General features: G+C 43.8%; 1 protein-coding gene across 2 annotated transcripts in view; it reads left to right on the plus strand.

Annotated features, from left to right (window-relative positions):
* The window catches only part of LOC125642793 (synaptotagmin-like protein 2), a 66402-nt gene that overhangs the window by 33451 nt on the left and 10573 nt on the right, over positions 1-22378 (plus strand). The window contains exons 4-15 of one of the 2 annotated variants that reach the window (XM_048864598.2): positions 4782-4893; positions 6887-6980; positions 7421-7502; positions 8097-9215; positions 10709-10807; positions 12707-12798; positions 13578-13679; positions 15575-15744; positions 17838-17940; positions 20023-20184; positions 20724-20802; positions 21839-21938. In XM_048864598.2, coding sequence (XP_048720555.2) covers positions 4782-4893; positions 6887-6980; positions 7421-7502; positions 8097-9215; positions 10709-10807; positions 12707-12798; positions 13578-13679; positions 15575-15744; positions 17838-17940; positions 20023-20184; positions 20724-20802; positions 21839-21938 — 2314 coding nt within the window. The remainder of the gene's footprint in view (positions 1-4781; positions 4894-6886; positions 6981-7420; positions 7503-8096; positions 9216-10708; positions 10808-12706; positions 12799-13577; positions 13680-15574; positions 15745-17837; positions 17941-20022; positions 20185-20723; positions 20803-21838; positions 21939-22378) is intronic. The other variant, XM_048864599.2, reaches the window with a different exon arrangement.

Genomic DNA, 22378 nt, shown 5'->3' on the forward strand with positions numbered 1-22378 from the left:
GAAGACGCTCTGGTGCCCGGCAGGGCTCAGATGTGTGAGGGGTGGGCTGGAAGTGATGGCTGCTCTTCATGGCATTGTTCCCTCCCACTTCAGTCCCGTGGGACTCTACAGAGCACAGTAAGTCAGCACTGTGGCCATCACTATTACCTTGCTAAGGTTCCTCCTCCAGTTTGTGAACCATCCCTCAGAGGGATTTGTGGGGTTCAGATGGCAGGGAGCGAGCTGGAAGGGAGTTGCCTCAGGGCTTCCATATTGATGGCTGCCTCCTTCCTCGTGCTCTCTGCCACTTCTGCTGGAGGGGGAATCCTTGCCCCTCTAACAAGAGAATGACAAGGCAACTCGGCAGGTCTAGTCACTTACAAGGGAACAACAAAGTATGCTGAGGCAGTGCTGAAAATGTCTGACTAGCACCAAGGCAAGGGTGTGTCTGGGACCATGCACTAATTCCAAGATGCACTGTAGTTCATATGACACGCATGTATAACTTCATCATTGTATATGGAACAGAACAAATCTCCTATGACTGCTAAGGGCAGTGAAGAGAATAGTGTGGCCCTTTGTGAGATGGGTAGGGCTGTGCATTGAGTCCAAATATAACCAGCCTGCATTTGGCACTTTTTACTGAACACTTGTGGGAAAATAATACTGGGGATGATTCACATCCAGTTCTGATGAATATGAGCCAAGTAAGACTAGGCAGAAACGCTGTGGGACTGTATGCCAGTCTTGTGCAATCTGCAGATTTAATTATTTTGCTAGGGTGGGAAATCACAGATATACAGACATGCCTGATTAATTATTGGCTCCAGCAGATTCCAGGAAGCCATGGTCCTGATGGCAATCTTTGATTAGAGCTGTCAAAGTCTTCAGTGATATACTTGTGCTTTGCTCTTTTGCAGAACCCAGGTTGTCACCTTCCAATTTTTCGAAATTATCTATCGTTTTGCTCCATCTGACTTCATATCCACCTACTCTCCATACTGGGCTCCTTATGCATTTCCTTCTTGATACACTCCAGGAGAGGGGGTTGCTCTTTCCTTTGCACTATTCCAACATCCCTAGCACCAAGGATGTTTGGACCCCAAAGGAAAAGTGCCATAGACTACATATGTCTTGTACTTTTCCAAGTCGAGGTTCTCTCGTCTCACTTCATAACAATGCTCAGAGCTTTACAACAGGATTCAGAGCCCTAGACTCATGGAAGCATTGCACTAATCTTGTTAAATGAACACCTACCTCTTCCAATCAGACTTAAGAACTGACGGCAGGGTGAGCAGTTCTGATCTCCAGAGGCAAAGGATAAAGGTTGGCAAGACAGCAATTGAACGCCCTTATCTCACCGATTTCAGACTCCACAAAGGTTGTGTCTTTGCTTGTGTGTTTTGAGCAGTGTGATCAATATTTGTTTAAACAGGACATTGCAAATGCTGCTAAACTTTCATATTGTGTATTATTGTGGTTAGACTTTGCCCTTTCTTCCTTCTCCCATTTTCTTTCTTCCCCTTCCTCCTTGTTTCTCTTTTTAATCTGCGACTGATTTCAAATCACTGGAGCAGCATATGACTTTATTATTTCCAAATAGAATTTCTCCTATTAACCTTCCCACTGCCATTCTATAGGTTATGGGTCAGGCACTGGAGCCATTATTTCTACTAAAGGCTTCTTTTAGTAGTAGCCAGATGCTAAATTCCCCTCTCAGATTACTGTGTATTAATGTATTAGCCAATTGCTCTCAGCTGTAAGTGGCAAACAGTGATCTCACCAACACTGGTGTGATTCCGTTGTCAATGAAGTTACACCAGAATAACTCTGGTGTCATTGAGAGCAGAACCTGGCCCGTGCAAGTAAGTAGGACTAGACTTTCTCAGAATGGGACATACCCTACGGCTTATGTGGAGTCTGAAATCAGTGAGATAAGGGCATTCAATTGCTGTCTTGCCAACCTTTATTCTTCCCTCTGGAGATCAGAATTGTTCACCCTGCCGTCAGTTCTTAAGTCTGATTGGAAGAGGTAGGTGTTCATTTAACAAGATTAGTGCAATGCTTCTATGAGTCTAGGGCTCTGAATCCTGATTTAAAGCTCTGAGCATTGTTTATTAAGAGAGAACCTCTACTTGGAAAGGTCCTACCCAGCTGGACACTGAAGTCCCTTCTATCCTTAGCTGCTACCAAAGGAAAATAGAAGAGGAAATTTTTAAAGTCTAAAAAATTCCTAACAGCCCTACTACAAGCAGAGTTTGGACTCCAAAGGAAAAGTGCCAGAGACTCCATGTAGTCCTCTGGGGACTTTCAGTATTACTGTTCGACATGGAAGATGCTCTGATACTGTGGTGATTGGCAGCAGCATAAAGCCCTAAAGGAGACAGACTATATATAGCTATATATATTATAGCTTGGCATTTAGTGAATTTCCCAGGTCCTGGAGATAATAACTAGTTTTTAAATCCTGGGAGGAATGTGATGGTAAGTGTGTGCCTACAGTCAGCTGTTTTAGCTTATTCTCAGACTAGGGAATTTCATTAATTTATTGATAATTTCTTTGTTCTTTATCCTGTGATAATCAATATATGACAAACAAACAAAACACCTACTTGAGCAGCCAGTTCTTTTCCCTGCCAATGCAGGATGGTTCCCTATAGTACAATTTCATCTTGTGTCAAATGCAGGTCTGTATTTTAACACAATAAGGAAAGGATAGCTGATGTAACAGTTGAAGCATTAGAGCCATATGATTAAGCCATACCTATGTATTTTTCTTTTAAAGAAATAGTTAGGCAAGCTAAACTGGTTCAACAACTGTTAATTCAGGGTGCAACTTGCCTCTCACTGTATCTGTTCTTAAAGTTACCGAGGCCACTTTACTGGCTTTCATGGGTTATAATACCCTGACAACCTGTTTGTAATTAAAAAAAAACAATTATGACTGTTGATTTGAGGGAGAAATCTAGATGGTCGGTATGAGAATACATGAAGACCTCAGAGTCCTCAGCTGGCAACAGTGCAAATATAATGCGATGGGTTTCATTGTGAGTTGCAAAATGAATGCAACTGTAGTTGTCGAGGCCTCTCATGGCTTGAATAGGCCAAGTATAAATGTGAGAGGTTTTTGTTTGCCCCCTCTCCTTCTGGTTCCAGAACAGTAACCTGTTTGTGTCTTGCTATCTCACGTGCAAGAATTTTAGGGTGGAGGAGGAGGAAGCTCTTGCTTCTGCCCATCGGCCTGGTTTTACATACACTGCTTGTCATTTGCCAGTTCTCAGCATGTGCCCAGCCAACAGGAGACTTCTTACCACGTCACAGCTCTGTGGCTTTTCTTGGTACATTTAAATGCTACTACTTGTGCCGTTCTCTGAAAAAAGATTATGTAAAAATGGAGAGACACGTTGGGTGAGGCTACACGGCACTGCATGTGTAAAAATGGCACATTCTTACCTACAGGGAGCAGGCCACTGAATGTGGGTTATATCTGCTCACGTCATTCCTGTAAGAATGGCAGAACCACATCCTCTCTAGGAAAGTTCTGGTTTGCACATCACCAACAGAACTGTTGTTTAAATTCCAATTGCGGGGGCCATATTCTGCCCTCATTTACACCTGTGCAACCCAGATGAAGACAACAGAGTTACATAGATGCAGGTGAGGATAGAATTTGGCCTGCAGAATCTTTGACATGTGATAATGCACAGATTTTTCAGATCTTAGGAATGTACGTGTTACCATATTGGCTTGGATAGTCATCTGCCTGGTCCAGTGATTGGTCTGACAGTGAACAGCACCAAATGCTTCCAAGGAAGGTGCAATAATCCCAGTGGATGCAGTAAGCAGCTGCATCATAACCTGTCCATAGAGAGTTTTTCTGCTGTTTGACCCACGTCTTTGCAAACCAATAGCTGAACAGCCAGGGATACCACATTTTGTAATGTGGTATATCGGGCCTTTGAACAGGAACCCTTGCATGGTCTGTTTCATACAATATAATCTAAAGAGTGCTGGCAGGTTTAGTAACAGGTACATTGTCTCTGTGCAATAGACCTTGCTGGCTGGTGAATAAATATATTAAGATACCAAGTAGCTTCTATTGCTCAGAACAAGTTGACTTTTTCATCCCTGTTTGAGAGTTTAACCCTTTTTGTTGTACAGTAGATATATTTGACAGTTGAGTTTCTAAGGCAGCTTTTGTACCCTGACATGTTGCTTTAAATGTTACTGTCTTCTCTTGTTTTTTTTCCTGTCGGTTGGTTCAGTAAAACTCAGAAGACACAGTTTAGCCCTGTGCCAGTACAAACAATAGGGATCTCCTTTTATTAACTCGATTGGCCGCCTCCTCTGTTTGCCAAGAACAGATGACTTTGAGTCAAAACAGGAAATAGCTGAATTCAAATCCTGGAATGGATTAACTTTATTGACCACCACTGCAGTGTCCTGTTAAGGTTTATAGCTGGTTTGACTGCTTCTGTCATTAGTAGAGTTGTTAGCCAGGTCTGTTTATGCTGACAAATCACAAGGGACTGGGACATGCTTTTGACAATGCTGCTTTTGAAGGGGGGGGGGGGTGTCCATCCCCATTGAAACTGGCAGATCTTTTGAGCGAGAGTGTGGGAGTGAAGAGTGGGAGTGGAGAGCCGGCCAGCCTGCCTCTCTATCAATTACCCTGAGTTAATTTCACAGTTTAGCTCTGGTATGAATCATTTAACAAGTGTTTGCTTGCACCAAAATAAAACATAGCGGCTGTCACAGTTTTAATTAAATGTCATTTCCCAATCCCCTCTGTTATATAATAGATGAACCTAATGAACACATCCGGCAGAGCCTGGAAGGCAGAGCAGCTTCACTGCCATCAGACGCAACCAGTCCTCTCTTCCCTGAACTCACTCCTGACTTGGGAGCCGAGAGGTAACTGACAAAGGACAACAGTTTCAGTGCTGCATATTGGCTGCACAGACTTTCCATTATTGTTCATGAAAATTAAACGTAACAAGCAAGATCCCGGTTCTTTAACTGAACTTTTGGTTACTAAGGGATATCTTTAACAATTCTTTGAAAAGTATTTTGATATTAACCTCCCTTAATAAATGTCTGGTAATGTGTTTATTCCATCAAGGCTTTTCCTGCATGATTTGATAGGGGGCCAGCAAAAAGGCAGCAATAGCCAATCTCAGAATATTATTGATAACTTTTCAGATAAATGGTGGTTTTATATTTGTTTAACTTTTTTCAGCTGAGCATCATTAACAAAAGAAGCTGTTTTGGGAACATTGCTCATTTCTTGGCAGTTCCTTGCCACCACTTTTAACAATTCAGTATGCCTCATCGAAGCTTGATTGGGCAAAAATGCTCCATCAAAGTACAAGCAAAGTGGTGACTGCCTTTAGTATTAATAAGCTCTGGATAAACCATTAAAATATTTGCATTTCTGTTTGTTGCTCCCATCTCATTTGCATTTCGGTCAGCAAAATAAGAAATCATTCTTAGAAACAGGAAGGCAATGAATTGTTAAACATGTGGCACAACGATGCAGCCATGCTCAATTCAGTTTATCAGGGGGTTGTTTAATAAAGGACACAGTCTAAAAGCATTTCCTTGCAGAAGGATGTTCTCTGTGTACTTTCTTTGCCAGTACAGAAGTTCTTTAAATTTCATTTGGGCCAAATCCTCAGGGTTTTACTCTGTTTTTCCTGGTCCTCATTTGGGCAAAAGTCCCCTGGGAGTCAAACCTGAACACTGGAATTGCTGTATTGGATCTGACTAGCAGTCAGGAAGTTCACTGTGCTGTCTTTGATGTTGGCCAGAACTGTCCAAGAAAGGGGCAAGCAATCACATAGCCTGGTCATGGGGAAGCTTCTTCCTAACCTGCAGGCAGTTAGCAATTGACTTATTCCTTGAAGCATTTGTATTCCATAGGATTTGTTTTTATCCTGTCCAATATAATTGTGGCTGTTCCCATTGTCTGTATAAATGTCTAAACCCCACTAAGCTTTTGGACTGAAATGAGGAAGAGCTGGGGGCCCACTCATAGCCAGTGCCTCCCAGAACCAGGTCTAGAAGGGCCTCCCTCTCCTGTGCAGAAAAGGTCATCTGCCTCTCTGGCAGCATTATGTCTGGAGAGCCGTGTCTGAGCAGCAGATTGCACTGGCTGGGCTGGGAAGGAGTGGGCATTGAGGGGTGGGAGGAAATACACATTGATGCATCCATTTAAGACGAGGTTTCAGAAAAGTTTTCAGCTAGGAAAGGCACGGCAGAGTGACTCCATTGAAGTCTCAGTGCCAGGTGGTAGGGAGGGACGGAGGGCTAGCTGACAAAGACCAGTGCAGTGGCATTAGGCCTTCTCACAGATGGCTCTGGTCTCCTGCGACTCCTCAGGACACAGCTAGGAAATATGAGGGTCTTAGGAGATGGACCCACCATCTGTTCTGCATCAGTGCCAATCCTACCCCTCCGATGGAACATATCGGGAAGGAGATTCCACTGGAGGAATCTCCATAATTTTTTATTCCCTCAGGTTTTCCTGCAGAAGGGGAAAATCTGAGCCCATGGAAACCTGGGGATTTGTCCCTCTATTTTTATTGAGAGACGTCTCTAGAGGCCCTATTGACGGGAATGGGAGAGTTGTCAGTATAACCCAGAGTCGAGGGTCAGGCCCTTTATCATGCACCAAGTCATTCCAAATGCTTATGAAGGAAATAAATGAAGCCACTGATTCTGGATAATCTGAGCAGAGAGGTGTCGGCATAAGCAGACACACTATGAAAGTAACAAAAGTAGCTCAACAGAACTGAGCAGGCGTGAAAGAAGGTTAGGTGACCCTGAAAAATCTCCCCACAAAATGTGCCTTCACATTAGGTGTTGGAATCTACATCTTTGCTAAGGCATTTCTCATCTTCTGCAGATCCAGTACAACTGCTTTGGATTCTTCAGAGGAACATAAAACCTGGCCAAAGCCAAAACCAAGACATGTCATACTGCCACCCTCATCAAATGAGGTAGTGTACACGCAACCTATATATTTTGCTTGATTATCCTTGGGGTCGGTACGTAGCCTATGCCAATTGCTACCGGCTTAGCGAGAGACCTGAAGGGCTCCGAAGGCTGCGTGGTGTTTATGCTGAGATACAAGACAATGTCTTTCCAGTTTTAATAGTGTTTAAGGCCAGAAGGGACCACCCAATCATCTAGTCTGACCTTGTATCACAAATTACTAAGCCGCACCCAGCTTTCCCTGTATTGAGCCCAATAACCTAGACTAGACTAAAGTATTAAAGCCCTCTGGAGACTAAATGATTATGTGCCATAAGCAGAGAACAGGATGTACTAAGGTGCACCAATGCCTGACCCCTCTACAATGGCAGAAAATTGATCTGGTGAGAGAGACCCAGATGTTTCGCCAGTTCATATACACTGATGGGGTTTATTTTCCCTGCAGAGATGGAGTGTAAATGATGTTTCGCCAGGAGAGAGCAACGCTGGAGTAAGTACAACAGACAACTGGCAGCTGTCTGAAAAAGGTAGGGTTTTTTGTTGTTTATTCAGCAATATGACTTCTATTATGCAGCATAGAAGGCATCTAGGTACAAAGCATTGTTTGGTATGTATGATGAAGGGCAGTTCTTACCTCAGCACCTAAGAATGGGTTTCCTGAAACTCACAAACATTAACCCTCTAGCACATTATGTCAAAGACAGGAAGCAGGGAGAGAAACCCTATGACTAAATCTTCTTTTGGATCCCCCAGTGTGTCATATGTTGTCTGTTTGGCTTGTAAACTCCTCAGGGTAAGGACCGGTCTTCTGTCTCTTGAACAGCACTAAGCACACTGTTAGGGCATCACAAATAGTGCATATGAATAATATGTAAATAGGGTCAAAGCTGTGATAGCAGTGCTGCTTACCTTGCCTCACGGGGACAAACTAGAGCTGGGTGGGTTTTTGAATTTTTTGTTTTTGAAACTTCAAAATTTGAGGGCAGGGGAAAGGGGAGGGAAGGAATGTTGGGCACTTCTCCAAAATTTTCTCCCTTTCTTTTTAATCAGCTGTAGCACAAACCTTCTGGTGAGGTTTTGTTCGAGCTCTTGGAATAGGCTGTGAATGTTTGTTTTTGTAGGTCATGATGTACCTCCATTGCCTGCCAAGCTCTCAGAAGAGGATATGGTTCAGTCCAGTTATTCTTCTGGGGTGGAGGTTCCTGATGTGCTCAGTGGCACCCCAGCAATGCAGAAAGCTCCCCCCATAGACACTAATATTGCCAGCAAGATACCAGTCAAGAGGAAAGCAAGCAAAGGCCTGTTCAGGTCAGAGACTCTTGTGAATCCCACAGAGCAGACTGAGGGCAGTCACGCAAAGAGAGAGTCACTTAAAAGCTCAAAATCTCTGTCTGGAGAGGAAGACAACAATCTGGTTCTGAAGCAAGGAGCCAACTATACCATCTTTTCCATGAGCCATAAAGATGAGGAAATCGGCCTAGATCATGAACATTTCAAGAACCTGAGGAACTTTTGGGAGAAAGGTGCTGATACCATAGTAGCAGGTAATGTTTCAGAGGAGTCCTTTGAAAAGCCCAGCGTGGTAGAGTCAAATGGGAGACCGTTCATATTGAGTCGCTCTCTCTCTGTACAGTCTAATCAAAGCCAAAATGGTGAAGAAAAGTCCAATGTCTCCATGAAAACCAGAATTCCCTACAAAAGAACAGTAACCTTCTCTTCTAGTGAAGATGAACCGTGCTACATAGCCCATTCAAGGAAGGTCTCGGCCTCTTCTATGGCCAGATCTACGTATGGCAAGAGCAAAGGGGCTGTGGTTGCTAGAAATAATTCATTGACTGAAAGTAATGGGAGGCAGGAGGAGGAGAGAAAGGCACAACGCTGCTTGAGGAGATCCAAACTGCCTGTGCGAGTGCCTTCAATCAAAATAGAATCGCCCACGAAAGAGGGGCCCAGCAGCACATTTGAACCAGAAACGCCTGCTGATGAGTATGTCATGCCTGAAGAAAGCAGGCGCAAAGTGGACTCATTGGCGAGTAGGATTCAGATATTAATAGAACCTGTATATTCAGACAGTGATAGTGATAGGGATAAAAGGTCTGATTTGGGCATTCAAGAAAACATGGAAACTAATGGAGAGCTGCCTGAGGCTAAGACACGTGAGCCTGCAGAAAACCTAATGTCCAAGGAACCAGCCACGGAGAGAGAAGCGATTCAAGGAACTGACTCAGCTGTATTCTCAGGTATTGAGAACTCCAACTACATCCCCAATGAACAAGTAGGTTTTTTCCTACTTCCCTGCATATTCTCTTCCTGAAGGCCCTTTTTCCCTCCCCCTTTACTTCCTGCATAAAGTTTTTGTGCTTATGAAATGTGCCAGGATAACAGCTTTGGAGACTCACAAGTCCTCTGTTTGGCCACAGGTTTGTTGTAGAATGGGCAATAGTACTGAACAATTCCCTCACATCACCCCACCAATGGACCTAATCTCTGACTTGGAGTCACCTAATCTGTGGATGAGGACAGTTCAGTCTGTCTGCTCACTCCACTCCCTCTCTCTCTCTGGAGGCTGCCATTAGAGAGCTTTTACCCAGAGATTTCATGTTAATTCGGTACCCAGCGGGATGCATGTCCTTGTGTAAGGCCTTTGGGTTTATTACAGGAAACTTTTGTTCTTCCCATTGAAGTGTTGCTAGAAATATCAGACACCAGGCGCCTAATTTAATGCGGTGGTTATTTGGAGTTTTTGCTTTGGTGATATGGAGACCTCTCCATCAGGAATTGGATTGAGGCCACCAAAGAGTGTTCAGATGCTAATGACTTTTGGGCATTTCTCAGGCCTCCAAGATTTTATCCACAATTAAACTTGTGCACAAAATTGCAGCCACAACTAATTGCACTGCCATTCTTCATCTCTCTGGATTTTTATACCCTGCTCCTCCTCATGGTAATGTTGCTTTGCTATACCTAACTGCCTGAGGTGTGAGTTTGCCCCCCAGCAGCACCCATTGAGGCATGTAAGGAAAATGAATTGTGCCAGCGTGTAATGGAAGGTGAAAAAACAATACTTGAGCTGTTTTTCTTAAAACGTGGGCTGGCTTCCTATGGACAGAAGTGGAAGGCTCCCTAGCCACCTTCTACTTTTATCATGGCCTAGAACAGTACCAAGTTAGGATCTAGTTAAAAACATTTTCTTTAAACTTCACCTACCCTTATTTGCAAGTATTGTTGCTACGTCATGGCTTAGTCCCTATTTCTCCCAACATAGAAATACCAAATTGCACTTTCAGTTAATAGAAGTGTTCTATGTAGGTACCAGGCAATTTTTCAAAGATATATTTAAATTTCTTTGTCTACATGTTGTTGTCACAGGAATGAGCCTGCCAGGTGGTGTGAGTTGTGTGGGAAGCTTTGTGCCTTTGATGGTCTATTTTGGGGACTAGATTAATCTTTTATCGTTTGCCTTTTCCATGATGGAGATACATTTTTGTTTTGTTTTGGGGGAGATTTTTCAAAGGCACAAATGGCTGTTAGATGCCTGCCTCCCACTGAAAGTCAATGAGAGTCAGATGCCTAAACTGCCATGTGTGCTTTTCAATCTCCTCCTTTATTTGATCCAGTTAGTGTCCTAGTTATTTAATTAACATGCTGACGGTGAGACCCACAAGCCCTGGATCTATTTTTTATTTTTATTCATTTGCTTATTTTGGTGCTTTGGTGTTTAATTTTATTTCAGAAGAAGGCGGGGATCAATCCCCTGTTGCCATGGCTCTGGCACGAGCGAATAGCATTAATCTAGCCAAGAGCATGGTGAACATTTACACAACCAGTGAGAGTGAGTAATGTCTGTCTTTCCTCTTTTTTTACGTTTTCATAAGCTCATACTTTCGGCCTGGATCTTGCAGCCATTGGGTTCTTGTACAGGGACTAAGCAAAGAATGTTTCATCATCAAATTAGAAAGCTGATTCACACCCAGTAAACTTCTAACCAAATTGATGTTTATCTTTGGCTTGTCATACATTCTTCTAGGTGAAACCTTGGGAGCTTCAGGGGGTTGGTGAAAAGGCCATAACTTGGCTGTCTGTGCACTGCAGTCCAGTCAGTGGCATAATGGGGTTGGGACTATGGCAGAATACGGATCTGCTGGCTGCAGTTTCTGTGTTGGGAGAGGCTGGAAGAGGTGATGCTGCAGTAGTGGTTCTAGACTGGCTGCACCAGGTCCCTACACGCTGCACAACTCAGTTATTTGGCCTTTGCACAGAGGATCAGGATTTCAGCCTCTATTTTAAGATTGCTATGGAGTTTTGTTCAGAGCCATAAGCCCTGAAGGTAGCAAAACCAACTATGTAGTGTTGTTTTGATGTAATTTGTTTGCAAAATAATAAACCTGGAGGGAGGGTTGGAATCAGCAGCTTATTGTGTTTACTCCAGTTTAAAGGTAAAAATGACATGTAGGTTTCTATACTACTGAGAGGGTGCTTGGGCCCTTTGATCATTGTAGCTTGGTGGGGTGTATTGGCCTTCATGACTGAAATGTTTTGTGTGTGTATAATCTTAAAATCAAGCCCATTGTTTTAGAAAGGGGTTAGTTATTGGAAAGAGAAGTTAAGGATCAAATGATTTTATTTAACTTGGTTGTTTAAATGCCTAACTCTCTTTTTAATGTGGTACGTTTTTAAAACACAACAGGCTTCCCTCCGCCCTCCCTTGTTTGTTTAATTTTGGAGTTTGGATCTTCCCCATGAGATGTTGCCACATATTCTGAAAAACCAGCTAGTCAGTGCCAACACTGTAACTGTGGCGGTTTTTTAATGTGAATAAGAATCTGTGCATACCATGTATTTGAAGACTGACCAAAATCTCAGGACCAAGTTTTGCTCCAAGTTACACCGGTGTAAAGCAGGAGGAACTGAGTAAAGTCAGTGGAGTTTCCCTGATTTACACTCAGGGACTGGGAGCAGAACTTGTCGTTAGATGTTCGTGACCAACATCACTCTTCTTAACAATAATTAAGAAGTGAGATGACTTTTCCCCCATATCTCATGCAGCATCAAGATCAAATTAGATCATAATAATGAATTTGATAACTTATGATCTGATTCAAAGCCCACTGAAATCAATGGGATTCTTCCCATGGATTTCAGTGGGCTTTGGATCAGGTACCTACATAATTACAAAGAGAAAGCTGGATTCAAAATAAACATCTGTCTGTTTTTATCAAAAGTATTGGAAGGAGATCGTATACAACTCCTAAATTGTAGGCACAAATACTTAGTGATTTTTTGCAAACCGTGAATACTGTATGCAATACACTGAGATGAAAATATCAATAATTTTGGTTTTGTGTTTATATTCTATCCTAAATTAACAAGGAGATAAACTGTTGTTGTTCAGACTGAAGACAGTAAGTGACACACAATTCTTTAGGCTAATATTTAAATTAAATTAGCCACTAGAGGGAGTTTACACACTCTCTGAAAAATATAATGAAAACTCATTGAAATACATTTTAGCTAACTTTTCTGAGCTATTTTCAGGGATACAATTCAATTTTATAGGGCTAAATTCAGATGTGAAGTAAGTGGGTAGAACTCCAGTGACTTCCTAGGTCATCCCAAGCCCTATGTACAGTATATGCCACAGTTAATGGAAACTGGTTCCTTCCTCATTATGTTTTCCTGCCTCAGCCTATAGGACAACTTGTTGCCTTTTTTCCCCCATTTGTGCCTACAGCGTACAATAAGCCGCAAATGATAACTCATCAACTTCTTGAGCCCCAACGAACCAAAGAGCTGAGCAGATCTTCCCCCATCCTTCTATCTGAGGTAGGGGTGTGCGTGTAACCCAAACTCCACCAACTTTAACATGACTAACATGTTTAACATCTCAGTAAATACATGGTTGCAAATGCTCTCTTTAAGTGTTGATTGAACCATAAACTCTGGAGATGACATTGGAGCACTCCCAGGGCTGGCCTTATGGGGCGCTGTGGTCAGTGGGGCACTGTGGTCAAGAAGCAAGGAGCAGGGCAGGCCCAGGGTGCGAGGCCTCAGAAGGAAGCTTGGGGCAACGGGGTGGGGAAGGCAGCGAGTGCCGGGTGGGGAGCCTGGGGAGGCAGTGAGGATAGGGGGTGAGGTGGGGTAGGGAGGCAGTGGGGGCTGGGGTTGGGGGGAGCCTGGGGAGGGAGTGGGGCCCTGGGATGACAAAATGCAAGTTTGCTCAGGGTGCCATTTTCCCTAAAGCCAGTCCTGAATAATCCTAAACTAGGCCTTAGGTTTGGGAGATTGAATCAAAAATCCTTTTTAACAGAACTAGTCCTGAAGGATACCCAGGACTTCTCCTTGGTCATTGTCCCCCAAGCCATAACGTTGTGGTGATCTCTTCAGCAAGGGAGATTGCATGCCGCTCCATTGGTCGTCAATTAATGATGATCTTTCAGTCGGACACAAGGAATATCCCTGAGGAGACTCCCTGCACTACATTCCTTTTAAATCTTCTTCTAACCTGCGTCTAATGGGAGTCTGCTGAGCTATTGGTTTTTGTGCATAGTGCTTCAGAGTGCTCGCACCGCAGTGTTTAAAGATGCCTGTTACTTTCTGCACAGACGGAATCGGACACTGCTTCAGAAATCAGCTTCCAGTTTAACAGACACAAAAAGACTCCTAGCATTGGCAGCCACTCCTCTGACATGGCATCAGTCTCTTCGGTAGGTACTTAATGGGCTCATCGTGCTAAAAAGCGGTTTTGCGGTAGGATGCAGTGACGCTGCATTTAGCTCTGGTGCTATGGCACCTGGAGTCTCCCATTATTTCTGGGCATTGTGTTACTGTGAGGAGGAGGATCACTATAGCGATTGTATTTTCTTTTTATTATTTATGCATGTATGTTATAGTTTGTGTCTAGAGGCCCCATCCAAGATCAAGGTCCCATTGTGCTAGGTGTTACGCAAACACAGAATAAGAAACAATCTCTGCTCCAAGCTATTTACAGTCTAAATAGAGAAAACTGACGATGTGGTGAGAAAGGAAGGATTATTACCCTGGTTTTATGGCTGGAGATCTGAGGCACAGATTAAGTGACTTGCTCATGGACACACAGTACATATGTGACAGAGCTGGGAACCAAACTCCGATCTCCTGAGTTTCCGTTGTCAACAAATTGAAGGGAGTTCAGAGAAGCACAATAAAAGTGGGACTAAGGGAACTGATCTGAGGGAAGATTACATGATCTAAATATATTTAGCTAGGTGAAGAGAGGAGTATGGGGAAGGTATGTTGGGTGGGATTTTTAAAAACTGACCAACTGAGTTCAGGAGCTTTCAACAGGTCTTGTGTGTCTAACTCACTAAGGTGCTTTAGAAAATCCAACTCTAAACCCTCTGCTGGGGTAAGCCAGTGCAGCACTTTATTAGGGCAGTGAATTTGGCTCCAAAAACTGAGAGGAAATATTTAGGGGATTCCTGAGGGGTAATGAAATGAAGTCAAGAAGGGAGAAAGGACAGGCTGAATAACAGGGAAAACTCCCTATAAAATGGGAGTGAAATATTGCCCAGGGGTGTTGGGAAGGTTAATGACTTGCTTTGTATCCTGCAATGCCATCAACATATGCCTTCAATGAATCGAAGTAATTGGTGTAATAGAACTTACACCTTTGCTTGTGTTTTATTTCTGCCTAATCACTTGCTCCTACTGAAGGCAATGGAATGGGCTGTGGGGGTTTTATTGTTTGTTTTTTGTTTTTTAAATGGAGGCCCAAAGCCAGTGAGCATTTGCACAGCAGTGTTTGTGAGTGCAGAAGACTATGTAGGTGTCTAGCTATCCATTTCTCTGTGCAGATGCACAATTTGTACGTGCAGTCCTGGCAACCAGGCACACAAAGGAATGTATCTCATGGTACATCAGCTCCTCAGGGCAGGGGTTTTGTTTGCCTCTCTTTTGTACAGCACCATGCACATTGAGAGTGCTTCAACAATGTAATAACAATGGGGCTAATCCTGAGGTTCTTGCTCAGTTTTTCATCAGTCCTTACTCAGGTAGGGCATTCCCTGGCATCAGTGGGAATCAACCTGAATGAAAAACTGTATAACTGTTGAGTAAGGAACTTTGGGATTTGGCCCAATAACTGTAGATTTACATGCAAGGAGTTCTGGTAGTCTCAACTTATTTCTTTTCTGAAAAACCCAATGGTGACATTGGGTTAGAATAACAGACAGCTGTCCTGTTGTGTGCTGGGGTAAAATGGCTCATTCGGTCCGCCATGGTCAAGAGACCCAGCTACCCTCATTCTCACAGAGCGCTTTGAGGTCTCAGGATGAAAAAAAATTCTGTGTCATTTGGTGAATTCAGACATCCAGTACTTAATAGCATGGCCCTGAAAGAGTATTCCCATCTGCACCTTGCCCACACTCCACAAGGACTTGATCCCACAGCCCTTAGTCACATGAATTGGGCCAGTGTTATGTTGGTACCCAGGAGCCAGCTAAGATCAAGTACAGAGTTTTTACAGCGTGTTTTGCTGTGAATGTACTTTAATTGTTGCTTTTCCCAGCATAATGAGGCTGCCTACCTTATTAGCACTAACCTTGTTCTTCTACCTGGACAGGTAAGTGGTAGCGTTCTCAGTGTCTACAGTGGTGATTTTGGGAGCGTGGATGCACAAGGGACTGTTCAGTTTGCTCTGGATTATGATGAGAAAAACCGAGAATTCCAGATTTATGTTTCCCAGTGCAAGGACCTGGCTGTGGTGGATGAGAAGAAAGGCAGATCTGACCCGTGAGTGAGGCTTATTTGTTTTGGTTTTATTTCTAAATTGCCTGATTATTTTCCCTAGGGGATTCTTGCTTTACCTGTTTAACGTTTTGTGTTTAGAAGTGTATTGGTTTCCTCCCTCCCTCCTCCAGATTTCTCCCGTTGGCTTGGCAGTACTGCCTTACTGGCTGCCAGCCCTACACTCACTGGAATCGATAAGGGATTTGCCACTGACTTAAATTTGAATGGGATTTTGAAACTTCAGGCCCTGGTCATGACCAGGGCCTGAGCACCTGGAATTCCTGTTGAAGACAATAGGGGATATGGGTGCCAAAGTTCCCTCTAATTTTTTACATCCATGTGCGGAATGAATTTTGCGATGTGCACTGATATGGTGGTGATGTGTGGCAGGGGTGGGGCTGAGGAGTTTGGAGTGTGGGAGGGGGCTCAGGGCTGTGGCAGAGGGTTGAGGTGCGGCAGGGGATGAGGGTTCCAGCTGGGAGTGTGGGCTCTGGGGTGGGGCCAGGGATAAGGTGTTTGGGGTGCAAGCTGCCCCAGGGCTGCAGCAGGGAGAGAAGACTCCCCCCAGCCCTCTCTCGCCGCAGCAGCTCTGAGGCTGTGTCTGGGGGAGAGGTGCCTCTCCTCACGGGCTTGATAGACTGTTGTGCAGCTTAGAGGGAACTTAGATGGGTGCATGATACTCCTTATGATCAGACTCTTGTTTATTTTGGTTCCTAGAGACCTTTGGCATGTAGTGGCAAAACTCCATCACAACATTGCAAACACATATTTGTGGATGTCCGTGATGGTTCTCCATCATGTGAAGCTGAAAAGGATAATCTCCCTTTTAACCTTTATAGGACCTTCAGTGGATGTCTACTGGATCTTCAGCGTAGGACAAAACCCACAGTACAATTTTGGGGGAGGGGGAAATTTTAAGAAACGCTTTTGGTGTGATGCACAAGTAATACTCTGCAGTAGCAAATTTTGAACCTAGTGTACGTTCCTTCTGGTGTAGAGGTGCCCCATACACTGAAAGGAAATCTATCTGCATATGTGGCCCCATTGCCATAGTATCTGAATGACTTGCAAACATTAATAAATTATCCTGTGAGGCAGGCAAGAATTATTAATCTCAATTTCACTGATGGGGAGCTGCGGCACAGAGTCGGAATGACTTCACCAGGAGTTTGAAGCAGAGCTGGGAATTGAACCCAAGTCCATTAATCCAGTACCCTATCTGTGCAATCATCCTCTGTCACCCAAGCAATAATTTACAAATTTCCCTCACACCTATGTGCCATAATCCTGACCTGGAGGTATTACTTCTGGGAGCAAAAGGGTAGTTCCTTTCTCAGGCAAATTCCAAACACTGTATTGGCATGACAGGCTAGACAGGCATTTCCAAAGCATAAAGCATTCAGAAGACTTTACATCCCTCACCTTAAGCCTGCTGGAGATAATAGAGCATTTGTCTAGGATGGAACTTCACAGTATATTTGGGGTATATTCTCCTGTGTCCATTTTGTGCCTTATCAATCCTTGGCCTCTCTATGGAGAATCCCTAAAAAAGAGCACTTTGGTCCTAATTGTAATGGTGGTGGTTCTGATGTGGATGTTTCTCCACTAGCAATTGGATGGTTTCAGACGGTGATAGCTTCTGATTACCACCAACGCAGTTCAGACTCAAACATGGTGACAGGCTCAGTCCCCTTGAGACATCCCACCTCTCCTGCTCTCTTCTCTTATTTCACCCTTGCACAATGTCACTGCGATCTTGCACATACAGATATCTTATGGTATGACAGCTGATCCACTACCCCATTTACTGTTACAGAAAATGGTCTTTAATGCTTTCTAAATGATTACCAGTTTTACATATTGGCTGGGGAGCCACCTTCTTCTGGTTTCATTAGAGTTCATCCATCTCCACTGAACGATTTATAACTTCATGCAGAAGCCAAGTTAATATTCGAACCGGTTTCTTAGTTTTGGTTCCAGATTGTCAACTACAGGTCTTTTGATAGCATAAATTCCATGTAACCATTCAGAAATCTCCCGTTTGTTGGAGCATGGCAGTGTGGAATGTTACTCAGCTGGAGTTCTTTTTTTTCCAGGTATGTCAAAACTTACCTGCTCCCAGACAAAGCTAGAATGGGCAAGAGAAAAACCTCGGTGAAGAAGAGAACAGTGAATCCCATTTACAACGAAGTGTTAAGAGTAAGGACATTTTTGACTAGCTTTATTCTAGCACACCTGGATCTTGCTGGCAACACCAGGGTCTGGTCCTTAGAAGTGCCAAGCACTTGCAAGCCCCTGTTGACTTCACTCAGAATTGTGGGTACTCCTAACCCCTTTGGATGTGGCCCTCAAGCTTGGTGTTCCCTGCAATGTCACCCAGCCCTGGTCTAAGCAGGCTATCTCCATTACTAGACTAGATGATCATAATGGTCCCTTCTGACCTTAGTATCTATGACTGAGAAGATAACCCAGCCACCATGCGCATTCATGCTTTGACCTCTAGGGTGAGGCTGCCAGCAAGGATACTATATTGGGTTTTGTGATGTGGATAGATAACTAGAAGGCCTATACAGCTCACAAAAGCAACATTGGATAAAACTAACTCTCTGTGTGCATTCTGGTGAATGTTAGTTCTTTATAAACAATAACTACTGAAGTGTCACATCCACTTTTATGAGGTGGATAATTATTATTAAACCCTCATGGACTGAGGAAATTAAGACAGGTTAAGTGACTTGACCAAAACCACAGAGTGAGACCTGTCAAAACTGGGATGAAAACTCTAGTCATTAGCTGTCAGGCTTGTGTGTCCACTAGGCCAGGCTATTAACAGCCCCTCCTCATCTCACCTAATCATTTCCCTGCTATTACAGGAGCCTCAGGCACTGGTGTACCTCGGTCCCTCCTATTCTCTGCCTGTGGCACGTATCAGACAAGTCTCCTGTGGGCTATCACATTTTGGTCTCATTTCAGTGGTTGGGTTTTGTGCGGGGGTGCTGGCTGGTGCTGTTGGCCTGTGATATACAGGAAAGCAGACTAGATCTGTTGGTTCCCTTTTGCTCTTAACACTGGCAGCTTAGCAAAGGACCCTGTTCATGCGTAGGTACTGGCCTGGAGGGAGCTTGTGGTAGTGACCTTTGTGCCATCAGTAATGTCCAGGGTGGCACTGTTCCCACTGCATAAATAGCTCTGGGATCCTCCAAAATTTCAAGGGACTTGTGCGTGAGTGTTTTACAGACCGCAAAGTCTGGGGAGGAGCGGGATAGGGAAGGAGAAGGGGTAGCTTGCAGATAACCTCAGATCTTTTGGAAAAATCAGTGGCCAGTATCGAGCCCCGTTGTTTGGGTTACACTTTCAAGGCTTTTTGCAAGAACAAGAGGCTACAAACTTCCTTTAAACAAATGCAAAAAAAGTGGCAATTAGCTAAAACCTTTCTTAATCCCCAAAATCAGAGAATTGAGATGTTGCCAACCCTCACGACTTTATCATGAGACTCATGATAATTTGGTGGGTTTCTTAAAGCCACAGGTGCTAGAGGCCTGTGATAACATGAGAATCTCTGCTTTCTCTGAAAGGCAAAAAACTCTAGCTGGTTGCGAAGGAAAATTTGAAAATATAAAAGCAGAGGGCCAATAAAAAGACCCCCAAATGTATATTCTCTCTACAAATCTCATGGCTTTTAAAGCTAATCTTATATTTATTGGGAGGGCTGACTCATGATTTTTGAATGTTTAGGGTTGGCAATACTGGGATTGGAAGAGGGAGTTTTAATGAGTTCTGAGAGCCCCTATGACCAGGCTGTGCCTGAGCTATGTATTTCCTCTACCCTGCACTGGCTACCATTCATAACGTAGGAATATGTGGCATTCACCACTATGATCTTACTGATGAGCGCTTGAAGGATTAATTAAAATAAAAAATGCTGTATAATAATTCTTGTAAATGTATTGGGGCATCCTTATAAAAACAGAAGTCATTGTTTCCCTACTCCCAGAAAAAGGCATTAGCAATATCTGAATCAAGTATGAAGCAGCACAAAGCTAGGCTGACATGGGATTTATAATTTTCCAAAGAAGGGGGCCCAGTCCTTTGAAATAAGCATTGAGCGGGTGTCTTTTGGATTGTTTTCTATAGATTCTTTCTTTCTTTGGGCTGGACTGAGACAGGTTATTACTTTGCGTTTGCAATGATAAAAAACTAGGTCTATCTTAAAATTATGTTTAACATTCAGACAAAAGCAAAATATTTTGAGCAGTCCAACCCTCTTTTTCTCCTCTCTAGTATAAAATAGAGAAAATGGTGTTGCTGATCCAAAAATTAAATCTTTCCGTGTGGCACAATGACCCACTAGGACGTAACAGCTTCTTGGGAGAGATAGAAATAGACCTAGCTAGCTGGGATTGGAGCAACAAGAAACTCAACTGGTACATGCTGAAGCCACGGGTAAGTATGTCTCAGCTGGTATCCTACTAATTTGTTAATTATGACCAAGCAAAAAGTGTCATTCCATTTCTCTGTTTTCTTCATATACTGCATGGAGGAGAAAGTTATTGGAACATCTCAAGGCTACAGCCTCTTCTATAACTAGGCATTGCAACACACCCTGACAGTCAGATAACTTGGATATCAAGTGACAATGGATTTGTTGGTGCCGCCATGTTGAGATGCCCAGTTTGAGATCCCTTTCAAGAGACCTGATTTTCAGAAAGTGATGAACACCTGCCCTCTGAAAAATCAAGCCCCTTTAGTGTGTCTCAAAGTGGTTTAATAAAATCACAAACCAATTTTGGGCCTTTGGGTTCTCACACTCCAAGTGAGGAAGCAAAGCCTCAGAGTGAAGAGCCCTCCCCCGAGAACAGACTGCCCCAGCCATGAATACCTAGGACTATCTGTATGAACATCCCGACTGCTCTTAAATGCTGCAGTGGATTTTAGGCTAAACATGCGCTTGTATTAGCACATCTTGGATCTTTCTTTTTCAGACCCTCTCTGCCATTAATGGTGTGGATCATCGAGGCGTGATGAATCTGTCTATTAAATACGTCCCACCAGGAAGCTTAGGTAAAATATATTTTATACATTAAGAAGAAATATTGCCGTGCCTACAGGGCATGCAGCTTGCAACCCAGTCTATTTCAGGCATGATTAAAGGATAATCTCATTAGAGCAAGAGATGGTCTTTGTGATTTGCGTGAATGAAGAGCCGCAGGTGCTGTGTACTTCAGTATGCAAGTTGTGTATGGTTTGTGCTCAGCTCCGGGTTAGACAGGAGCCTTGGTCTCACTCATCAGTGCACTCTGCCCACAGTTTTAAGACAGCCGTGCTGGCAAGCTCTGAATGGAGCCCAGTTTAGACTTCCTCTACCATGGGGGCTGGTCGCTGCAACGTGGGGTGTTATGGAGGGAAAGGGAACGGAAATCCTTCTGTGTTAGTTTTGGGTGGAGATGAACTCCCAGGAGAGGGGCGCTTGCAGACTGAAACATTGTACAGGGGCTCTGTAACAAAAGGAAACATTCATTAGCCAGGGGACTACAGTCTGCTTGGACCTCTGATAAGGTCCAAAGGAAATCTTTCTCTGAAGTGGGAAGAAGCGGTGTGGGTGAGCACTAGGACAACAGCAGATTTAGGATGAAATGAGCAGAAAAGAGGATAGAACATACCCTTGTACTCTTTGCTATCTCCCCTCAATAATGCAGATCAGGTGTCTCCTCTCTCTTCCATGCTGCAGAGAGCTTTTCAGTCCTGCCAGTGCCTCTGCCTCTGGCTGTGAGCACATACTGTCTCCACCTCCCAAGCTGCTACACAGCCAGACTGTCCTGATAAAATGGCTTTTCTGGGGGTGTAGCACCTTCTGTTGGCCCGTGAGAGGAAGTGCTGTTTTAATGTCTCTAGTAGGAGTGTTTCATTGGGACTAACAAGCTGATAAGCGGCTGCACACCAGCAGAACTGGTATCTAGCTGTTCTGTGTTGTGGGAAGTAGGGGGCAGAGTTGGGCCCTGGATCCATCCCTTCACACTTTAGTGAAGGAAGCTGCTCCTCTGCTTGCTGACTACTATTAGGACTTGATTGAAAACAGTTCTATTTTCTGAAATGGCAGGTCCAAAGAATCCTTCATCTGGGGAAGTTCATATCTGGGTCAAAGACAGCAAGGACCTCCCACAGTTGCGCCCTTCTGGAATTGACTCCTTTGTGAAATGGTAATTGTATGAGCTTTTTCCCATATACACAAGTGGGGAAGATCTTAGTTTAGATGCAGGGCTCACACACACATCTTCCTGGAGACGTCTTTTTGGAGGCGTGTTTTCTTCTAACGGTCATACCTAGCAGTGCATCAGTTCTTTGCACTTATAAATAGCTGCACGCTATCTTAGGTGCAGTGCTCTGTTCTCTAGGATCATCTGGAGTGAATTGCCTTTTGTTGTTCACCATAGAGCATATCCAGAAGTCCCTACTCTGGCAAAATTCCCACTGAAATCAATGGGAGTTTTGCCTAAGTGAGGATTGAGTAAAAATGGAGGGAGGGCCTCTGGGTCTGACCTTGTGCGTTCAGGCGAAATTGAGAATTTTGTGTATCAAAGTGCACACACACACACGGAGGTAAGGGAGGCTTGTCTTTGTATGCTCCTTTTTGTGTGAA

The sequence above is a fragment of the Caretta caretta genome, chromosome 9 (genome assembly GCF_965140235.1).
Source record: "Caretta caretta isolate rCarCar2 chromosome 9, rCarCar1.hap1, whole genome shotgun sequence".
NCBI classification, from domain to species: Eukaryota; Metazoa; Chordata; order Testudines; family Cheloniidae; genus Caretta; species Caretta caretta.